General features: G+C 31.6%; 2 protein-coding genes across 3 annotated transcripts; one reads left to right on the forward strand and one right to left on the reverse strand.

The window, feature by feature from the left end:
• Positions 1–9,872: 9,872 nt before the first annotated feature.
• On the forward strand, positions 9,873–13,335 carry LOC107495744 (probable carbohydrate esterase At4g34215). Its single transcript, XM_016116907.3, has 3 exons — positions 9,873–10,472; positions 10,701–10,981; positions 13,002–13,335. The coding sequence occupies exons 1-3, from the start codon at positions 10,160–10,162 to the stop codon at positions 13,251–13,253; spliced, it is 846 nt and encodes a 281-aa protein (XP_015972393.1). The 5' UTR covers positions 9,873–10,159; the 3' UTR covers positions 13,254–13,335.
• A 359-nt stretch (positions 13,336–13,694) lies between these two features.
• On the reverse strand, positions 13,695–14,722 carry LOC107495728 (ubiquitin-like protein 5). Of its 2 annotated transcripts, XM_016116892.2 has the most exons (3): positions 14,575–14,722; positions 14,157–14,447; positions 13,695–13,904 (listed from the first exon to the last, which is right to left on the reverse strand). In XM_016116892.2, exon 2 carries the CDS (start codon positions 14,391–14,393, stop codon positions 14,172–14,174), a length of 222 nt encoding a protein of 73 aa, XP_015972378.1. In that variant the 5' UTR covers positions 14,394–14,447; positions 14,575–14,722; the 3' UTR covers positions 13,695–13,904; positions 14,157–14,171. The 2 variants fall into 2 exon arrangements, with proteins under 2 accessions (XP_015972378.1, XP_052118584.1); XM_052262624.1 differs by lacking the exon at positions 13,695–13,904 and having other exon boundaries at positions 13,911–14,444; positions 14,575–14,713.
• Positions 14,723–20,396: the final 5,674 nt, after the last annotated feature.

The following is a 20,396-nucleotide window of genomic DNA, read 5'->3' on the forward strand; positions in this document are numbered from 1 at the left end:
GGTGCATTTAGATTTTAAATCTAATGTAAATTCGCAATACGCCCAGACCAAATGATCCAATATAAAAATTAGTTGATATCATATCGACTAATACTAATAGTTGTTACCTTTATCTTAAAAAAAAAGGTACGTGCATAAAAAGTAAAAAACCCATTATATATTTTTTAGTTAAAAATTTTTTCATTTTCTACTTTTAATAGCCCAAATAATCTTTTTTAAGCTCATATTAGTGAATTACCCTTATATGAAAAAAGGCTATTACATACGTGTATTTAAATAAAATTCGTAACATTATGTTACATGAAAAAAACATTAAATAATTGATACGAATCATTGTTATCACAATCACACAGATAATGATTACTAACTATATTATATTCAGTTATGTATTCTATATCTAACTATTTTGGTTTATGATAGTGTACAATTGTTCAACAAAATGAAGAATCATAATGCAGATAATTAACACTTCTTTTGTAAGGAATTTCGCAATGCCACCAATCTAGTAGATAAGGAGTATATTAGTCCCCAAATAACGACTAAGAGTTAGTCAAGTAACAATATAGTTGCCTTTGTTCAAATGTTGCAATCCACAAAAATTGCAAACTACAATATCATTTACAACATTTCCACCCTCTCTATTTACCATGGTCTAAATGTATTTTTTAGGGTTCAATAAGTAAATTTCAAAGATGCACTTGTCTTCCAAAACAGAATTATATATAGAGAATTATTGAAACACAGAAATAAGCTTGTAAAAAAAAAGATACAATAAAAATAAGAGAAGTGTAAGACGTAAGACATCAAGATGCTAAATAACGGAAATATTCTTAGCTTCACTTAATTACTAAAACAACATTCTTTATGCACACTACTTAGAACATTACCTTTGAGATTAAGGGAAAGGTTCCTATCATTTATCAGGGGTTCTAACTCGGGTACATACTTCCCTATAAAAAAAATGTGTTTTATGAATGGTCAATTTAATTAGACAAAAAAATAAATTAAAAAAAAGGTAAAAAAAAATTACAAAGTATGATACTAATTTCAATACTGCATAGCTCACCCTATCTGCATAATAATTGTGCTTAAAATTGTAAGCATCATTAGCTGTTTCAAGACAATTGGATATGTACAAATTACAAAATTTGGCTCTGCTAAGATTTTAGTGGGACAGAGCAATGTGTCCAATTATCCCGGGGAGAGAGAAAGTTGATGATGTTTTTGTTGATGCATTTAGACAAATTAGTGTAAATTCCGCGATACGTCCCCATTAATATCCCACCCTACATAAACCATTACAATTGCCACTAGGGCATGCTGGTTCCCACCTATGAATGCTATGAATATTTTGAGTACTAGCTAACTCTAAAAGTCTCTACATCCTCAATCCTCATCATAAGTAACTCGGTCTTAAAACTATGTGATAAGAATAATACATCTATTCTGTTCAAGAAAACATATTCCTAACAGCAACATCTATGCTACAGTAGTCTTCCCTTTAATGTCTTGGTCTACAGCAGCAAACCTGTCCACAATGGATAGGGTTATGAATTAATGAAGTTCGAGACATTATAATATAATAATAGAAAGAACAGAGAGAAGAGAAAGGTGCATGCTTACACATTGTACTTCCAATAGGGACCAACTTTAAGATTGCCCTTGGATTCAACCTTAGCAAAAAAATTACCATCGGTTTGGAGCTTGACTTTGGCATAAGGAATAATGTTAATATGATAAGTGAATGACTCTTTCTCAATATCCATTTCCTCAAGATGCATTTTATCTGGATCAATGAAGACATAGATCAAACTTTCCTTGCTTGTGTGGTGACAACAGAAAACGTCAGTCACTGTCCCAATCTCATCCAACTCATTCATATGCACAATTGCCACGAGTTTCTTCTTAGACAAATCATAGATGTACCAATTAGTGATAAAGTCAATAATAAGAAGATAACCACTGCAACCCAAAGGAATGAGTTTTCTACAACCACGGTAATGCGGAAAATTGCACTCAATGGGGCTCCAAATGTTGGCATTCAAATCATATGACATGAGCCATTGATTCTCATGATCAACCGAATACACAATGAGGGTTTCCCAGAAAAAGCAAGAGTGAGGCCACAAGTGCACACTCTCGGGTACTTCCCTTTTTTCCCAAAATTCTGATTTTGGATGGTAGATATCAACCCATATTCTTCTACCCTGAATGATGCACAACTTGCCATCGTATGGGATTACCATGGGGCAAGCCATTGAGCAGGGGAAGAACATGCTTCTGCATAAACTCCAAATCCAAGCAGAACCATCATACTCGAGGCACCACAGTTTTGTGTCCTCACCTCTTTCAATATGATCCAGGTCCCCACCAGCAAAGAATAAACTGAGACCAAGGGAACAAAATCCTTCAAAAAATGGTAATCCAGACTTGCTTGTTGCACCATCTGGAAGACGCCATTGGGCAGTCACAAGACCTACGTCTTCAAGATCAACAGTGCCATTCTTCATGAAGTTGGCCTCGCTGATAGTTAGCATCCGGCGCCTGGAGGTTGTACTATCTCCATCACCCAGATTTTCCACCAAAATATATATGCGTTTTGGATCACAACAACCAGCATGATCCTGGAACCAAAAAAACATTCATAATATTTAGGACAAAACTAGATCACCATAAGTTTAGAACAATGATCTATCAATCAGGAAGCTTTTCAGCAGTGTAAGCATTCATAAGAAATAGATTAGTGGTTGACTTGACGAGGTAGGATTTGAAACAAAAAAATATATATACATTTGATAGCATGCGGAAATCTACCTCGGGTTCAGATTGGTCGCACTCGTCATCAGCAACGGTATCCCCGAGAACTGCACCTTTCAAAACCGCAACAACCCCTTGCCACCAGTTGTCAAAATCAAAAGCAGCGTGGAATTTCGCAGCCTGACCAAAATCCCTAATGCGATTTGCGGCCTTAGCCATCAAATTCTTGCCACCTTCAGAAACACTACTGCCTACTCCAAACACACTGAAACTGCAAGCGTTCACAACAAAAACCCCACTCCCAAAGTTCTCCGTGTTATCCTGGATCCACCTGCCGAAGTCCTCTGCTCCGTAAGTTAGGCTAGTGATGATGCACTCCGGAGCTAGTTTCCAATGTTCCGAATTTGAAGCGACGAGGAGGACGATGTTCTCTTTGGGTAGCTCTTCGGGCTCGTAATTCCGTGCATCTACCAACTCTAGATACACGCAATTACCGAAGTGCATTTCCGAGGCTAAAAATTCGTAGAGGCGCTTCGCAAACGCTTCTGAGGTTCCAATTTGGGAGACGAATAGGATCTTCCCACATGTATTGCGTTTCGGTTGTTCTTGATGGAGTGTTATGAGGTTCTCTTTGTGGGGGAAGAGGTGAGACTTGTAGATTAAGAAGATGGATGCGGCAGTGACTGTGGCGGCGGCCACACTGGACAGGATAGCGGATACCCATATATCCGCCGGTAACGAAGACAACCAAAGGGGCATTATTGGCTATAAGCTCAATTTTGTTGCAGCCGTCGAAGAAGGTGGCACTAGCAAGGTTCTTAGAACTGGAGTGGCTATGAAATCGCTCTAGTTATGGTAAAACGGGTTGATAGTTATTAATAGGGGTGGTAAAATGGGTTGATTTTGTTCCATCGATATGCTAAATTTATTAAAAAAATGGGTTGAGCTAGAATTTAGAGTCCATCAAATTAAAAAAAAAATTCGTTAAATTGACGAAATTTTTTTATTTTTATTAATAAAAAATGAATTATTATTATAAAATTAATAATTAAAAATTTTAAATTTTTTTTATTTTTATTTTTATTTTTCTTTTAGTTATTAACTTTTTTTATTTTATTTTATAATTTTGTATATTTGTTTAATTTGGTAATAAAAAAATAAAATTGATAAAACTAAAACCTTGAGGATTATTTTGTAGTGAAAAAAAGGTTAGAAATGAAATCGATTTTCGACCTCTACGTTAAACCAAAATCATACTTAACCCTACTTGAATTAGATAACTTAATATAAAGAATGAATGGTAATAACGATGTTAGTACCTTTTTAAAAGTTTGTGAGAGAATCCCAAATAATTAAATAGATCTATGCTTTATTTTCACACCATTTTAAAATATAAATAATGTAAGGAGTTTAAGGAAGAAAGAACACAAACTTTCTTTTTTTTTTTAAAGTTAGGAATAAGACTTGAGTTTATTTAATAGTTATTACATTGATAATAATAAATATTTTTCAAACATCCAATCAAATGTGTTTTTAGATGACGATGAAAATTCAAAAATTGAGTTGTGTAAACTATCCTTAAAAAGATAGCAAGAGAAATTAAATCTTGTAAGATTAATTAATTTCGAACAAAAAAACACAATACATATAATTACTGATAATCAACATAACTTGAAAACATGCCATGCATTCTCTTTCTTTCTTCATGAATATAAGTAACAATTACAAGTGATGGAAAACAAATAAACAAACCAAGCCAAAAGCATTGGCCCTAAAATTCGAAGCAAAGGCTTCTGGAATACACTGAGGAAGAATTATAATATAACTTGGAAACGAAGAAAAATTTTGATCTATACTTTAAAAATCAAAATCATACTTAACTATACCCTTAATTATATAGAAACTAATAAAAAAATGATACAAACCCTTATTTTCAAACGGTGAATCCTTGAGTAAGTCGTATGAGCTCCAAAAAAATCATAAATATATAAAGCAATAAAATAATTATACAAATTATTGTTTTCAATTGATAAATTCTAAAGTTTATATCACCAACCTATCATAAACCGTAATAAGACTTTCTTCTTAGTATATTTAATTATTATTTTATATTTTGATAGTAAAAAATTAACATCATATACTTATATATTAAGTTAATATACCGTAAACATTAATCTATAATACTTGTAAAAAAAAATATAAATATTAAGTGCATCATGAAAAATGGACTGTGACTTAATTAAAAAATTAGCTAAATAATATTAATGAAGCAAATGTTTTATTTAAAAAATATTGAGTGAATAATCTTCACACTAGATTTAGTGATTTAGCTAAAAAATTAATTAAATTATGTTGATAACACAAATAATTTATCTCCAAAATCATAATAAAAGTATTATTAATTAATAAAAATCATCTATAACTTTTCAAACAGAAGAATTAAAATTAGAACCGTAAAATTATGTAATAATTATTTTTTAGCGATGTTTCTTAATATATTAAATCATATATCCTAATAAATAAAAGACTAATTATTTATAATTATATGCTAAATTATATAGAAAATAATAAAAAATAATACAAAACCTTGTTTGAGGGTTTTCAAATGGTAAACCTCTAAGTTTTCATTACTAAATTAATCACCGTAAACACTAACTAAAGATTCGAGAATAACTAAAAATTGAAGTTGTAACTTATGAGAAATATTATTGAAAAATATTACAGTCAGACACCGTATGTATGAGTTAAAAAGACCATAAATATATAAAATAATAAAATAAATATACAAATTTCTGTTTTCAACTGATGAATCTTATAATTTATATCACTAAACTAATCACTATAAACAATAATAAAATTTACTTCTTAGTATATTTAAATATTAATTTATATATATTCTGATAATAAAAAATTAGCATTATATACTTATATATTAAGTTAATATACCGTAAACATTAATTTATATAATATTTATAAAAAATATAAATATTAAGTGAACCATAAAAATTGGACTCGGTGATTTTGTAAAAAAATTAGTTAATAATAGGACTCGGTGATTTTGTAAAAAAATTAGTTAATAATATTGATGAAACAAATGATTTATTTAAAAAATACTGAGTGAATAATATTCACACTATGAAAATTGAATTTAGTGATTTAATTAAAAATTAGTTAAATCATGTTAACAACACAAATAATTTATATTAGGTAATAAATATTTTTGAGCGATGATGCTTCTTAGTATATTAAATCATATATCCTAATAAATAAAAAGGTTAATTATTTAGAGTTATATGCTAAATTATATAGAAAATAATAAAATAAATAATACAAACCCTTGTTTTTAAATGATGAACCCCTATGTTCACATAACTAAGCCAACAAATGCTAACCAAAGATTCAGGAATAACTAAAAGCTAAATTCGTAATTTGTGAAAAATATTACGCCAGAGGCAGTATGAGCTGAGAAAATCACAAATATATGAAATAATAAAACAATTATACAAATCTTTGTTCTCAACTGGTTGTTAAGCTAACCACCATAAAAAATAATAAGACATAGTTTAGTATATTTAGTTATTAATTATATATTATAATAGTAAAAAATTAACATTATATACCTATATATAATGGGAATAGATCCTTTCAATTTTTTTAAATAATTGAATGAATAAAGTGTGATCTTTTATTATTAATTTTATAAGTAGGACAAAAAATAAATATGAAAGAGAAAATAATAAAGAATTAAAAATCACACTTTCTAATTTCAAATTTTTTTAACAATTGAGATGATCCATTTCTAAAGTTAATATATCATAAACACTGATCTATATAATGTTTGTCTTAACATGCTCAGCAACTTCTGCCCAGTTTCCCAAGACATACATTTCAATGCCCTAGAATCAACAAATTATTGCAGCAAAGATCATATATAAATAAGAGATGTGTTGCTAGACAAATGGAATTTACTAAACTTTATATTTTTTAAGCGCTAGTCATCATTAATTCCAATAAATAAATTTTTGAAGTCAATACCTCTAGAAGCAGAATTTCATCAACTGCATTTCAGTCAGCACAAATAAGAGCGAAAGATAAATTATCCTGTCAAAGTGAATTATATTAAAATAAATCATCTTCGAAGAATGAACAGTGGTTTAATTAACAGTATGGTAGTACAGTTTCAATTACTTAAAATCTCTCAAATATGTGATGGATATTTTCCAATATGATAACAGAACAGTTTATGAATAAAATTCTGTTTAATTACTGACTTACAAATTTCCAAATGTTTATTAACAAAATAAGGTTTTAACCAAGTTGGGTTGGTCTAGTGGTTAGCTCACTAGTCCGCTTAAATAAGTGTCGGGAGGTTTGAATCCCGCCTTGTGCATGCAGCAACCCATTGGCCAATGGCAAACCCTTAAATGGAGTTCAGTACCGCGACGGATTAGTCCTTGACCTATCGGGTTTGGGGATACCGTGGAAAACCAAAAAAAAAAAACCTCTGAGATGAAAATACTTTCAGCATATCAGTTGACTTCTGGAGACCAAGTTTACAATGCATATACTAAAGACGCGTGTGAAGCATATGCCCAAGTATATGATTTTCATTATCTGATCATATTGCAAGCAAACATTAAATTTAAAGATGTTATTATACTCCTTTTCAGCCATTTAAAAACTGCTCAGAACACTAACTGCTCTGAGAAACCACATTAAATCTTTGGAATCCTGTAAATAAATATATACCTAGAAGTTCAAAAGTCAGTATTGAATAAACAAATACAAAATATACAGAAGAACTGAATTCAAATAAATTCATGCATCAAAACAACTGAATAGAACGTGAAATTTACCAAGCTCGAAGTAACATACATTTCTAGTTCTGAATACTCCCATCACACTATGCCATGACACTCGAAGATTAAAGAAAGACTATGTGACTCACCAAACAGCAAAACTGAATGCCAGGTTCAACTGCAACGTTGTATAAATGAAGAAAATAAATTTAAAATAAAAATCCGAAAAAATACAATCCAAGGAAAAACAATAATGAATACCTGAAATATAGAGAAGCAAAAATTTTCACCATATTCGGATTAAAAAAAACTAAGAATATTTGGATCAGGAAGTTAAAAATACGGTACCACATGCCGAACTTGTTTCAGCAGAAAAGGGACAAAAGGAAGTATATCAAAATTGAAAAGAATATTTATATAGTTAAATTCATTTTAAAATCTTTTTTTGTTGTTCTTCCTCACTGTTGTTCTCATAAATCATAATACCAAATAAAAGGCCTTGTGGAGGAAAATCAATAAAAAACAAAAGAAAATAGGATATATATAATAAGAAGCAAAGCATGAATGGTGGTGCAAGTGATGAGGCAGAGACAGAGTAAGCTGAATTTCTGGAAGAAAGATATGGAAGAGTATATAACACACTAGATTTACAACATAGCCTAATACACTCTCATAAGGATTTGACTCCTCTAAAATTTTTCATTTACTTTAGAGAAAAAAGTAACGTAATTTGAATTCTGGATAAAATAAATAATTTTGATTATCTTAAATAAATAAATAATAAATAAATACATTAAAAGAGAATCAAAACGTTAAAAAGAGAAAAAATTTAACTTTAAAAAATTATTCAAAAAATAAGATTGACAAAACAGAAACAGAAAATAAGACGCTGCAGACCCAAAAATATAAAAAAGATGTGTAATAATTTATTAAAATAATTTTGTTTTTGAAATGTTAGGGAGTTGATAGGTGATGAAAAATTGAGCATGGTCAAAAACTTCAAAAAAAATTTATATTAAATATGTTAGGCTTATTTGAGACTAAGTGGCAGATAGTGACAAAGTTTGATGTAATAAGAATTTGGAAAAGTGATGCTGCAGGATGAGAATATGTTTGAGTTGGAGGGTGCCACAAGTGTTTACTGTTAATTTGGAATGAAATAATATTTAAAATGAATCACTGTCATAAATAGGGAGCTTTGGTTGTGTGTTGAAAGAGTCTTATTAAAGATAATTTTAACCATACTTTCTTTGGTATATAAGGCTCATATAAAAGAAGAAAAATTTGATGTGTTGACGAAATTGAATTATATTACAAAATTATGTCAATGTTTATGGGAGATTTTAACGAAATTATGCAAGTAAAAGGGAGAAAATAAAGATGCTGTCAGATTATCAAAATTTTAGTAAGCATTGAATTTCCACCGTATTTATGACCAAAGTATGAACACTTTCTTTCCTTCTCTCTTTTTCTTCTTCTTTTTCTATTTTTTTTTTTATTTTGTAATGATAACGGGAAAGTTGGAATGCCTTGAATGGAGAAACTTGTGCTGGGAAAATTATTAAAGGGACTATGCTTTAATTACAATCTTGCAAACCTAACACTCAATTGTCAACAAAAACAGGTGGAGTAGCAAGTAACTTCCACTTTTGCTTTTTTCTAGAATGAAATTGAATTGTAAATTTGTAATTCAAATCTTAGAAAAGTTAATTATTGAGATAATTTCTTGATTATAAGTGGCCACAATAGTATAGCTAAGGATGTCAGTTTAATTCTGGCTATTTATACAAAGAGTCTAATTTATATCTAGAGATAATATAAAATGATTTTATGCAGACATTTAATAATTACATATTATTATATAAGTAAAAATAATTAATTTTTAAATATATGATTTAAAAAATGTCTAAATACATGAATTTGATTGAATGATTATATAATGTTTTACACTATGAGAACATTTAAATTAAACCCTTACATATACAAAAAATCACTTTAAAAATAATTTATAAGTATTGTCTCTGATAAAAAAACTTCAAAAAATTCTACAATATCTGGCCATAATAATTAATTAATACCACATTTTGCTTAATTTTTTTCCGAAAAAAAAAAAGGAATTGATATAAGTAATTGTCATAGTTATAGTCTCGGTGACATTATACCCACCTCACTCTATGTAAGTTTAAGTATTATTTTCTTTGTTGTGAACTTAGATAGCAACACTCAAGTTAAAATCCACCAAATTTTTTTACTTTAATGCATTACAAAAACCCTTGTTTGAAATAGTAGCAATTGAAAATAGAGCGCATTCATCACTATGCTTTCTTTCATTTTTACACGACCTCAACATTCATGATATCTTATCCCATGAGAATAAAAATTTCAAATGTTCCCATGCCCTAATGTGTCTAAACGATGCCACATCAATTCAATCAATGATCATTGCCTACCTTTCCCCCAATACATGGATTCTTCCAACATAGTTCACCACACCCACATGCACAAAACTCAAAAAGTAAAACAATAAGAAAAACAAATCATTAATTTCCGCACTCTTCATTTAATATAAAGTCCATTTTTGTGTGTGCCATATTATTGCCACCATGGACAACTCCATGCCTATATTATCATGTTTGTTATTCTTGTTTTTGCAATGTGGCTTCTCTTCTTCAAACATGGACATCTTCATCCTTGCCGGACAAAGCAACATGGCTGGTCGTGGCGGCGTCAAAAACGGGAGGTTTTGGGACGGTAATGTCCCACCAGAGTGTCGGTCCAACCCTTCTATCTTGCGACTAAGTGCGAGTTTACAATGGGAAGAGGCCCATGAACCTCTCCATTTAGACATCGACCTTGGCAAGACTTGTGGGGTTGGACCGGGTTTGGTATTCGCAAACGAAGTTCTCAGGATCAAAGGTAAAAACACTTTAAAAATATATAATATTTCTTATTTTATTCGATAAGTGTTTTAGAACAAGCAATACATGTAGACAATATTTTTTAAAAAAAAGTTGTCTCTTTTTCTATTTCTAAACAAATATATTATTTATTGTCTCTGTATTTCTGTTTTGAGATAATTAGCTAACAGAATCATAGGATAGAATGCACATTTAATTTCTAATATATATGTATATATGTTAACAGGTGAGAGTGTTAATGTGGTGATGGGTTTGGTGCCTTGTGCAAAGGGAGGGACTAAGATTGGGGAATGGAGTAAAGGGACAAGTTTGTACAATGAATTGGTGAGAAGGGCAATTGAGTCAGTGAAGGGTAATAGTGGAAGAACAATTAGGGCACTTTTGTGGTATCAAGGTGAGAGTGACACTGTTAGAGAAGAGGATGCTGAAGGTTATAGCCATAACATGGAGAAATTTATTATGGACCTTCGTTCTGATCTTCATCTTCCAAATCTTCTTGTTATCCAGGTTAGCCTATTTCTTTCTACTTTCTTCTCTCTCATTATCTTATCTTATTCAATAAAATAACACAGATTTTTTTTTTGAATATACTTAATTTTTAATTTTATACAACCTTTAAGATGATTTTAATAATATAAATTATGGTCATATATAATATAAATACATATTTATATATGTATGTTTTTATTTTAGTTGTTGTATGTGCCAAACGGTTCTTTGTGTTTGTACTTATTTGGAATGGAATTTTTTTAATTCTTTTTCAATTAATTTTATAAAGTATGATTTTTATATTCTGTAATTTTTTTTACATTTTTATATTCTAATTAAATTTTATATAATATAATGTCACACTTTATAAAATTAATTGAAATAAAAAAATTAAGAACATCTATTTTCATACTAAAACTCAATAAATACTAAATAAAATAATTTTAGATTATTTCAGTTTATCTTTTATGGGCTCAAACATTATTGATATTCAAATTTGTGGCCGTTCATGTAATTCCAAAAGACTTAGAAATGGCAATTGGCATCCAGCTCAAATTCAATAAATTGGCCCACTCATCAACTTGTATGAATTATCATCCTTTCTATTTTTAAACTAAAAACATCAATACAGTTTCCACAACAAAAGAACAAAAGAAGTGTATATTTGAAGGCGCACCATATTTAAATCACTTACTAAATTCAAAGTCGACAAAAATAGAAAAAGTAAAATAGTGTGGGAATGACATCTGTATCTAAATTACTATATTATTATTCTTCTTTAAAAAATTTAAAAAGTTGGCTCAATTTATTTAAAATTTTGCAATATAATAGTATAGTTTAGTCAAACAAGAAGTTCAAATGTTCCTTTGTTCAATAAATAATGCTTCTTTTAAAAATTTGAGTAATTACCAAATCTGTTTTGAAGTTTTTAAAGCGGATATTTTAATCCAAAAATTTAATATACAGATTAATTTTTAAGATTTAATTTCGGTAGAGTAATTATTTAGATTAGTTTTCAAGTATTTTAAAAGCGGACATTTTAGTCTATAAAAAAATTAATACACAGATTGAATACTCAACGCTTTTTTGTCAGATATAACAGTTCTCTATCCATTTTACTCTTACTATATGTCGAATTTTATTATTATTAACTTAACTTTATGTATGTCGATGATGACACTAGCATATTAATACACTATTTTTGTTAGAAACAAGGAAGGTGAATAATGATACTTTAAAATTTAAATTAAAATATTTTTTTTATTATAAACATTTTTTAAAATAGGACATCTTTTGATTATATTAGATACAAAAATATCAACTAATTTCAACTTTAAATTTTTTATAAAATAATCTCTAATAATTTTATTGAATATTATTATTATTGAGTGACTAATAATAATGATAATTTTATTTTAATTTTTTTAGACAGACGACTCTTATGTTTAACAGAGAAAAATGTTGGGAATTGATTTGTGTATTAATTTTTTTGGGGATTAAAATGTCCGCTTTTAAAATCTTTAGGGACTGATATGGGTAATTACTTTGTCGAAAAATAAACTAGGAATTGATTTATCTGTCGGAGTAAAACCTTAGGGATTGATCTGTGTATTAATTTTTCTTGGGGACTAAAATATCCACTTATAAAATTCTTAGGACCGATTTGAGTAATTACTCTAAAAATTTTGTATTATGTGAGCGTTCTATTAACATTCACTTTTAGATATTTTAACTTAAATTAAATAAATTATAATTCCATCTGAAACATGATTAAATGCACAAATTGAAAAGCAATGATTATTGCTTGATAGTAAAGCTAAAGAAATATACAGAATACTACATTCGTTTTAAAGTAACGGTCATTTTTCCCTTTTTGATACATAATATCTATTTTGCATACAAGGACATTGATGTTTTAATGTATAAAAAATTTAAATAATAATCATTTTAAAAAGGTGAAATATATATAATAATGTTTGAGAAATGAAATTAATGAATGAAGGAGATGGCATGTAAAAATGTTAATTAATGTATGCAGGTAGCACTTGCATCAGGGGAAGGAAAATACATTGAGAAAGTGAGAAAGGGTCAATTAGGGTTGAAGCTTCCAAATGTGAAGTGTGTTGATGCAAAGGGTTTGCCCCTCAAAACAGATCAACTTCACCTTACTACAGTCTCTCAAGTTCACTTAGGAATGCGTTTGGCTCATGCCTATATTGCTTCCACCACTCATCATCATCATCATCATCAATTTATTAATCACTCACTCACAAGTTATGTAGCTAGTTAATTAAATCAGGAATTTCGGATGAGAGTAAAAGTATATATTTTTTATATACAAAACTTTTGTTCATTTTTTTAAGTTCTCAATCAAGGGCCTTGACTGGAACCTAAAAAAATATTTCTACTGCCCCAGCAACTGCCAATGGCCATAGAAGGATAGCAAGGCCAGCAAAATCTAACAAAATCTGAGACATACATGCTCAGTAACGAACCCCACAGCAGAATCAACAGAAAACATAACTACATAACAATTTAAAGCATGCACAACAGAACCATATATCGGGAAGCAACCATTGAATAAGAAACTACTGATTATTTACAGGCCACAGAACCATCATTTCTTTCTCAGTTATGAAGTATGTTCTTTTTCAGAAAAATGTAAGAAGAACAATACCTCAAAAGATTGTCTAATCAAACAAAAATTGTAATTAAGCACACTATGCAGGGAAGACAAAAAGGGGAGGTTTCAATTAATATGAATCAAACAAGAACACATCAAATATATTTTATATAACAAAGTAACAGTTTGTTCCAACAAGAAACTAAACCCAATATCATTTGGGTATGTACATTATTCCAATCAAACGGATTTTTTACAAGTAAAAAATTACATTATCCAGTTCCCAGCACATAATATATATTACACCATTAATAGCACCTGAAACAAACAACAGCAAAAGATGAGTCTCAAGTACTATTATACCATTCAAGGAAGTAGCAAGCACAGAAACAATAACATGAGCCCATAAATTGGGCAATTCCTTAAAGAAATAATAGCCTTTACTAGGGATGAACAAAATTATGAATCCACAATGCTCAGCAAAGGTAAATTCTATCAAGCCAATTGTTAAATAAACGCAAAATCAGGAGGAACCCTAAAATAAACAATATCAAGGAATCAAGAAGAGACCTTTGAAGAGGGATTTTAGTTGTAGTAGAGCTCGAGGCCCATGCCGTCGTGGATCTCGTAATCTTTGAGGGTGATGTGATCCTTGTAGATGGTGTACCACTTCTGGATGCGAATCTTGTCGGCCCTCGTTCCTGTCTGAGCTGCAACCAGCTTCTTCAGGTCTCCGATGGTGTCGTCGTCGTTGCATTTCACGCGGACCTTCTTCCCCAATCGATCGTTCAGAACCACTTCGATCATCTTCTCTTCTTGGTTAATCGTTCCCAGAAACTCGCAGAAATTATAACACTGCTACTGTAATTAACAAAGAAAAAATTATAACGTAAACACATAAATCAGAATCAGCATCAGAAATATAAATTATAATCAACCTAACTCCAGACATTATAACAAATGCTTCAAAATCAAAGAGCTGACTTACCCGACAGAGAACAGGGGCAGACCAGCGAAGACCGGCGAAGACGCGACGAGGAGAAGATGATGACCACTGCAAGACGTGCGTTCGTGAATGGTGAGAGGAAAGGCTGAGGGTTTGAGGGTGCAGAGTCTGAAGCTTTTGAATTTTGTCACTGACGGGTAGGGTTATATATACTAGTGCAGCTGATACGGAAATAATAAAAGATATATTAAAAGATAGGAAGCTTATATCACCTATTCCATTTTTGTTCCAATTTATTTAATCATTCAGATTTAATATAAAAAATTATTAACGGTCAAGATTGAGGTGGAAAGTATATTGTGGGTGTGCAATGAGTGGTTTATAGGTGGTCTTCAACTGTTATTTCTCTTATCCAATTCCCCTATGATAAAATTGACCCTTGTAGAAAGGTTTTTATTTTTTAAGACTTCTTTCTTAATTCAACCATAGGTAAATATAAAAAAAATTTAAGTGTACCAAAAATATTTTAACTGTTGATTTGAAAAATTATATATAATATATATTAATAAAAATTAACAATTAAAACAACTAAAACACTGATATTTTTAGTATATTTGAAATTCTTTAATAAATTATACAAGCCAAAATTGCGTATCACTGTATTTGTTTAAGAAATCTTTAAACTTTTACAAATATTAGTAATAACATATATTCTTTTTAGTCTATGAAATCGCGTGAAATTAAAATGTTTTTGAATAATCTCAAATGAAAACAATGTAACATATAATAATTAGACTAAGACTCTAACAATAATGAAATTTGAACTAAAGATTTCGTATGTTTTATCTAAATTTTTCACTATAAAAGTATTATTAGTATTTTATTTAAATTCAAACAAAAAAATATTTACATATCTATTTACGTTAATTTGTATATAATGTAATAAATAACTTTTATTTTTAAATATAAAAGCATAACTTATAAAAAAAATTTACACTTATATTTATAAAATAATTTTACACGTGCATTTAATTACAAACGTCACATCATAAAAAATAACTATTATTTTTATTGATCGCGTGAATGGTCATTCAAAAGAACATATGGTTTTTATGACTGTGTAAAACATTTTATACTGTCGGAGCATAAAAAATTAAACTATATTTTATTGGTTTAATTATTCTGTCGGTTCTTATATTTTCATTGAATTTTCAATTAAGTCTCTATACTATTTATCTTTCCGATTGAGTCATTATACCATATCAAATTTTATAATTAAATTTTTACTGTGTAAAAAAATACTATAATTAACACAATATTCCGTTAAACAAAACGAATATTCCTAATGCAGAGATGCATGACTTAATATTTTATATAATTTAACAGAATATTCGATTAATTTCAAAGTTTTTGTCACAATATGGACTTAATTACAAAATTAGTATTTTTGCCAGTAATGTTACTACGAGAATATAAATCTTTTGAACTTACGTCGAGTTTGTCTTAATATTATATGTTCCGGTCATGAATTTATCCTCCGAAGCATAACTCGCTGTCACCCAAGAGGCTCCCTCTGAAAGATTCTTGGGAGAACTGCGTACTTTCCAGAGGCTTGACCAACGCACAGGTCAACAACTTTGTAAATACTCAAGTCAGTAATCAATCAATCAATCTTTGTAAATACTCTTTAGGGTTCTAGCTCGAAAGCGAATAGAATTGAATGTCTCTATCACCCTATTCGGTATGTATTTATTGTTGCATAATGGCAACCGTTGTGTGCTTGTAAAGCCCGAGATATGCGTTGGCATTATGGAAGTACTCGGGGTTAATTATTTTGATAGGGCGAAGTGAATTGAATTTCAAAATTTGTTCCGAGGTGTAGCGTTATGCATCCGACCTATTCGTGTACGGATCACAACTTTCAAACTTGACTTGCTAGTTGTTTATACTCGGAGCAAGTTAGGCTTAGTTTTTGGACGCTATATCTCGTGGTGGTTGTGAGCTTGTTCTAGTAGCCCCCAAGCTCAACGCGCAAACGTGTTGCCAAGATTGGGTCTTTAAGATGCGTGATTTAAACGGATATGAAGGGTGCGCAGAAATTATAACATGAACACATAAATCACAGAATCCACAAAGATTGAATCACATATATCATAAAAACCAAAATCAACATCAGAAATATAAATTATAATTAACCTAACTCCAGACATTATAACAAATGTTTCAAAATCAAAGTAAATAAAATCTCAAAGTTCCCACTTCATAGAGCTAACTTGTCCGACAGAGAATAGAGGCAGACTAGCAAAGACCGGCGAAGACGTGACGAGGAAAAGATGTTCTCAAGCGACGAGAAAAAGATTACAACCACTGCAAGATGGCAAAATGAGCATGATGGTGAGCTCAAGAATGTGCGGTGAGGGACTGAGGGGGTGAGAAGTGGCATTGAAGGACCGAGGAGGTGGCAGTCGGCGGTGGTGACCGTGCGGGAGTTCGTGAATCGGGAGAAAAAAGGCTGAGAGTTTGATGGAGTCTGAAGCTTTTGAATTTTGTGACTGAAAGCTAGGGTTAATAAAAGATATAATAGGTATATATGTAAGAGTAACAATTAACTACAGGATAGATGCTGTGAAGGAGGATGACTCTGAGAGTGAGAACCTAACGGACTTTATTTAGTGGTTTATCTTAGTTAATAATATTGACCTTATTCCTACTTAGATTCATTGATAAGTGGTCCAAGGTTTTAAATGCTCTCACCTGAACTTTTTCAGGGGTTTTTAATAAAAAAAAAAAGGCCTAATAAAGACCCAAGAGGCATCAAACCCAATCTAAGCCCAAACTTTGGCCTAAGCCCCACGATGATACTAGTAAGGTCAATCTCGGGGCAAATTATCAAAATCCAACTTGATTTGGGGAGCACGCTGAACATTTTCCTACAAGAAAATTTCGCACACGCACACCAAGCATAATTTCATCTCATTAGTCACAAAAAGATTCGTCTTTATGAGAGTGGTAACTGTAGCACAATCTGCTATGGAGTTGCTCTTTGCTAAAATATAAATATCACCGGTAACATTTTCAATAAGTAAAAAAGAAATTTTTTTTGGTTATCTTGGTATCCTCCACCCGACAGGTAGATTGGAGCTCCATTTAAGAGTTTGTTACTGACTAATAAATTGCTGCATGCACAAGACGAAATTTAAATTTCCGACACTTATTTAAGTAGACTAGTGAGCTAACAATTAGACCAACCTAACTTGATTAGAAGGAAAAAAAGATTAACATATTCATATACCTACTAATTTTGACATAAAAGTCCTTCAACTTCCAATTTAGTTTTTTTTTGGTATTCCTTAACTTCCAACTTATTTGCCATGAAGGAGTCACACAAAATTTTAGCCCACTTCGCTCCAGGCCCAATCGCTTCAACCAATCTAGGATAACCATTTCAGAATGGGATTATGAGTCCGTGCGAGTTGGAATTTAGAATTTGGGTATGGTATTTTGGGCTCAGCCTAAGGAAAATATTTTTCTCAAAAACAGATTTAATAAAATACCAAAAAAAAAGAAATAGATTTAACATGTACTTTAAGGTATCTGGCACAAGGGACAAGAGAAAAGCAAAATGATAAACTTGAGTAAATTTTTTCTACAGGAGAGCACATTTCCTATCTACATGAGAGAACCACTACAGGGTTATTCCAATTTGGGAGTTGCTTCAACTTCAACCAAAACATAAATAGTTACATTAAATACCATACAAATCTTAACCTTCTGTCACCTCCACCTCATAACCCAACACCCTCGATCACACCTTCACTTCTCTTTTCAAACTAGTTTACCACGTTAGCCAATAATCCAACAACCACATACATCCACCAGCAGTACTACACCAAAAGAAGATACACAAGATGTCATAAAACATGTCAAACTTCGGAAGGGAGCCAATAGAAGGAAAAATAATCACTATCAAACCAAACAGCCAAAAAGAATATAAAGTAGACAGCATCAATTTAGTAGAACAAATCATATCAAGCAAAGAAGTCCCATTTAAAGTAGCAAAAATGCCATTATGGGAATCTGGGAAAACCCAGAAGGAGTTTTCATCTTTGAAGTGGGACGTAACAAAGTTTTGATAAGCTTCAAGGATATGTGGAGAGGTCTGCAGACATTGAAAGGGGGGCCATGGAGTATAAAAGGTCATCTCCTAAATCTCCAATTATGGTCACAGCATGAATTAATATCAGAGGTCAGCCACCAATATATGGAGTTCTGAGTTCAAATACATGGGCCACCCTTGGAGAACATGAACAGTGAAACAGGCAGAATCATTGGAGACATGATGGGGATTGTTATTGATGTGGAAGGATCCGATGAGGAACCAGGTACTCATGAGAACTTTTCTAAGGGTAAGGGAAGCCGTGGATATTCTCAAGCCTTTAGCCACAAGTTTCTATATGGCAATGGAAAACCTCCCCAATATCTAGGTTGATTTTAAATATGAGCACCTTCAAGATTGTTACTGCATAAACTGTGGGGTTATAGGACACAGCAAAAAAGAATGCAATAAAGAGATGGCCATGGCGGCGTGGAATCCAGACGTACCCAGATATACCCATGGGCTAGGGGTAGACCAAGCTGAATAGGGGAGTGGGAAGAAGATGGAAGCAGAACAAATCACAAGAAGAGGATGAAGAGACAGAGGCGCGTGACATCCAGGACAACTATGAGAGAGTGGAAAAACTACAGGAATCTGCAGCCAGCAGAGTAGATAGAAGTCTAGAAGAGGGAAGGAAGGAAAAAGGAAAGAAAGTAGCATCAGAAAATTAGGAGCAGTTAGGGCAAATGGATCTCAGAGCTACAGAGCATCAGGTAGGAGAAATCCCTCTTAATCAGCTGAGGATGGCAAAAAATCAAGGGAATTACAATAGAAGAGCCAAGAAGATACTAGAGAAAATTATGACAGACTTAAATGAGATCAGGGCTAGAAGAGGAAGAATACTAATGGGCAAGGCCCAATAAAAGAAGGAATAGAAGTTGGGTACTGGATCGGGGAACAACAGGGAGAACAAAAAATCATTAACCAAGAAGGAGGAAGCCCCAACAATTTGGACCATACAAGTCTAATGGAAGTGGACTAACAAGACACAAAAAAGGACAGAAAAGAGGAAGGATGTAGAAGGCAGCATAACAATACGAAAGATGAATTAGGCCCAAAAATAATAAAAAGAGATTCTGAAGGCCAGTTTTGGTGCTAAAAACACAACAAATGCAGCAGGAGAAACGGAACAACAAAACAAAGGCAATGTTTTAAAATCTAATGAGGACAACAGGGATTTTTGGGAGCTCAGAAGAATGGAGGAAGAGAAAGATGACATGACAAAAGAGAAGAATTTAATTATACAGAGAGCAGCTAGAGGAGGCACATATTTTGTGGAGCTAGCCGAGGAAGAGGACGATGATAAAAGTGGGAAAAGGGAGACATAAGCTCTGCATGCTGAGTGGGAAAAGAGACTCACAATGGAAATCATAAGTAAGTTGAACATCAAGAGGAAGAGGGCTGAACAGAGCACTCTGATGATTAAAGTGGTAGGGGAAGAAGAAGAAGAAGAATTGCTTTAAGACAGCACCAAAACCAAAAGGACCAGGAAGGATGAGGTAACAGAGCGAGACATAGTTGTAGAAAAAATGCAAACTATTCTCAGTAGTATAGAGGCTGAGGAGGCGGGCCTATACATGCCCCAACCCCAGCCATGAGTATAGTAAGTTGGAACTGTCGGGGTGTGGCGGCAACCACGACAGTTTCTGAATTAAAAGATCTTTGCAAAAAGATCAAGCCGGCCATAATTTTCCTTATGGAAACAAGA

The sequence above is a fragment of the Arachis duranensis genome, chromosome 6 (assembly GCF_000817695.3).
Source record: "Arachis duranensis cultivar V14167 chromosome 6, aradu.V14167.gnm2.J7QH, whole genome shotgun sequence".
NCBI classification, from domain to species: Eukaryota; Viridiplantae; Streptophyta; class Magnoliopsida; order Fabales; family Fabaceae; genus Arachis; species Arachis duranensis.

Bases quoted from the DNA above. Each gene is read 5' to 3' on its own strand.
- LOC107495728 (XM_016116892.2), bottom strand. From the start codon at position 14,393: ATGATCGAAGTGGTTCTGAACGATCGATTGGGGAAGAAGGTCCGCGTG.
- LOC107495744 (XM_016116907.3), top strand. From the start codon at position 10,160: ATGGACAACTCCATGCCTATATTATCATGTTTGTTATTCTTGTTTTTG. The intron at 10,473-10,700 runs GTAAAAACACTT...ATATGTTAACAG, and splicing joins CGAAGTTCTCAGGATCAAAG to GTGAGAGTGTTAATGTGGTG. The intron at 10,982-13,001 runs GTTAGCCTATTT...TAATGTATGCAG, and splicing joins CAAATCTTCTTGTTATCCAG to GTAGCACTTGCATCAGGGGA.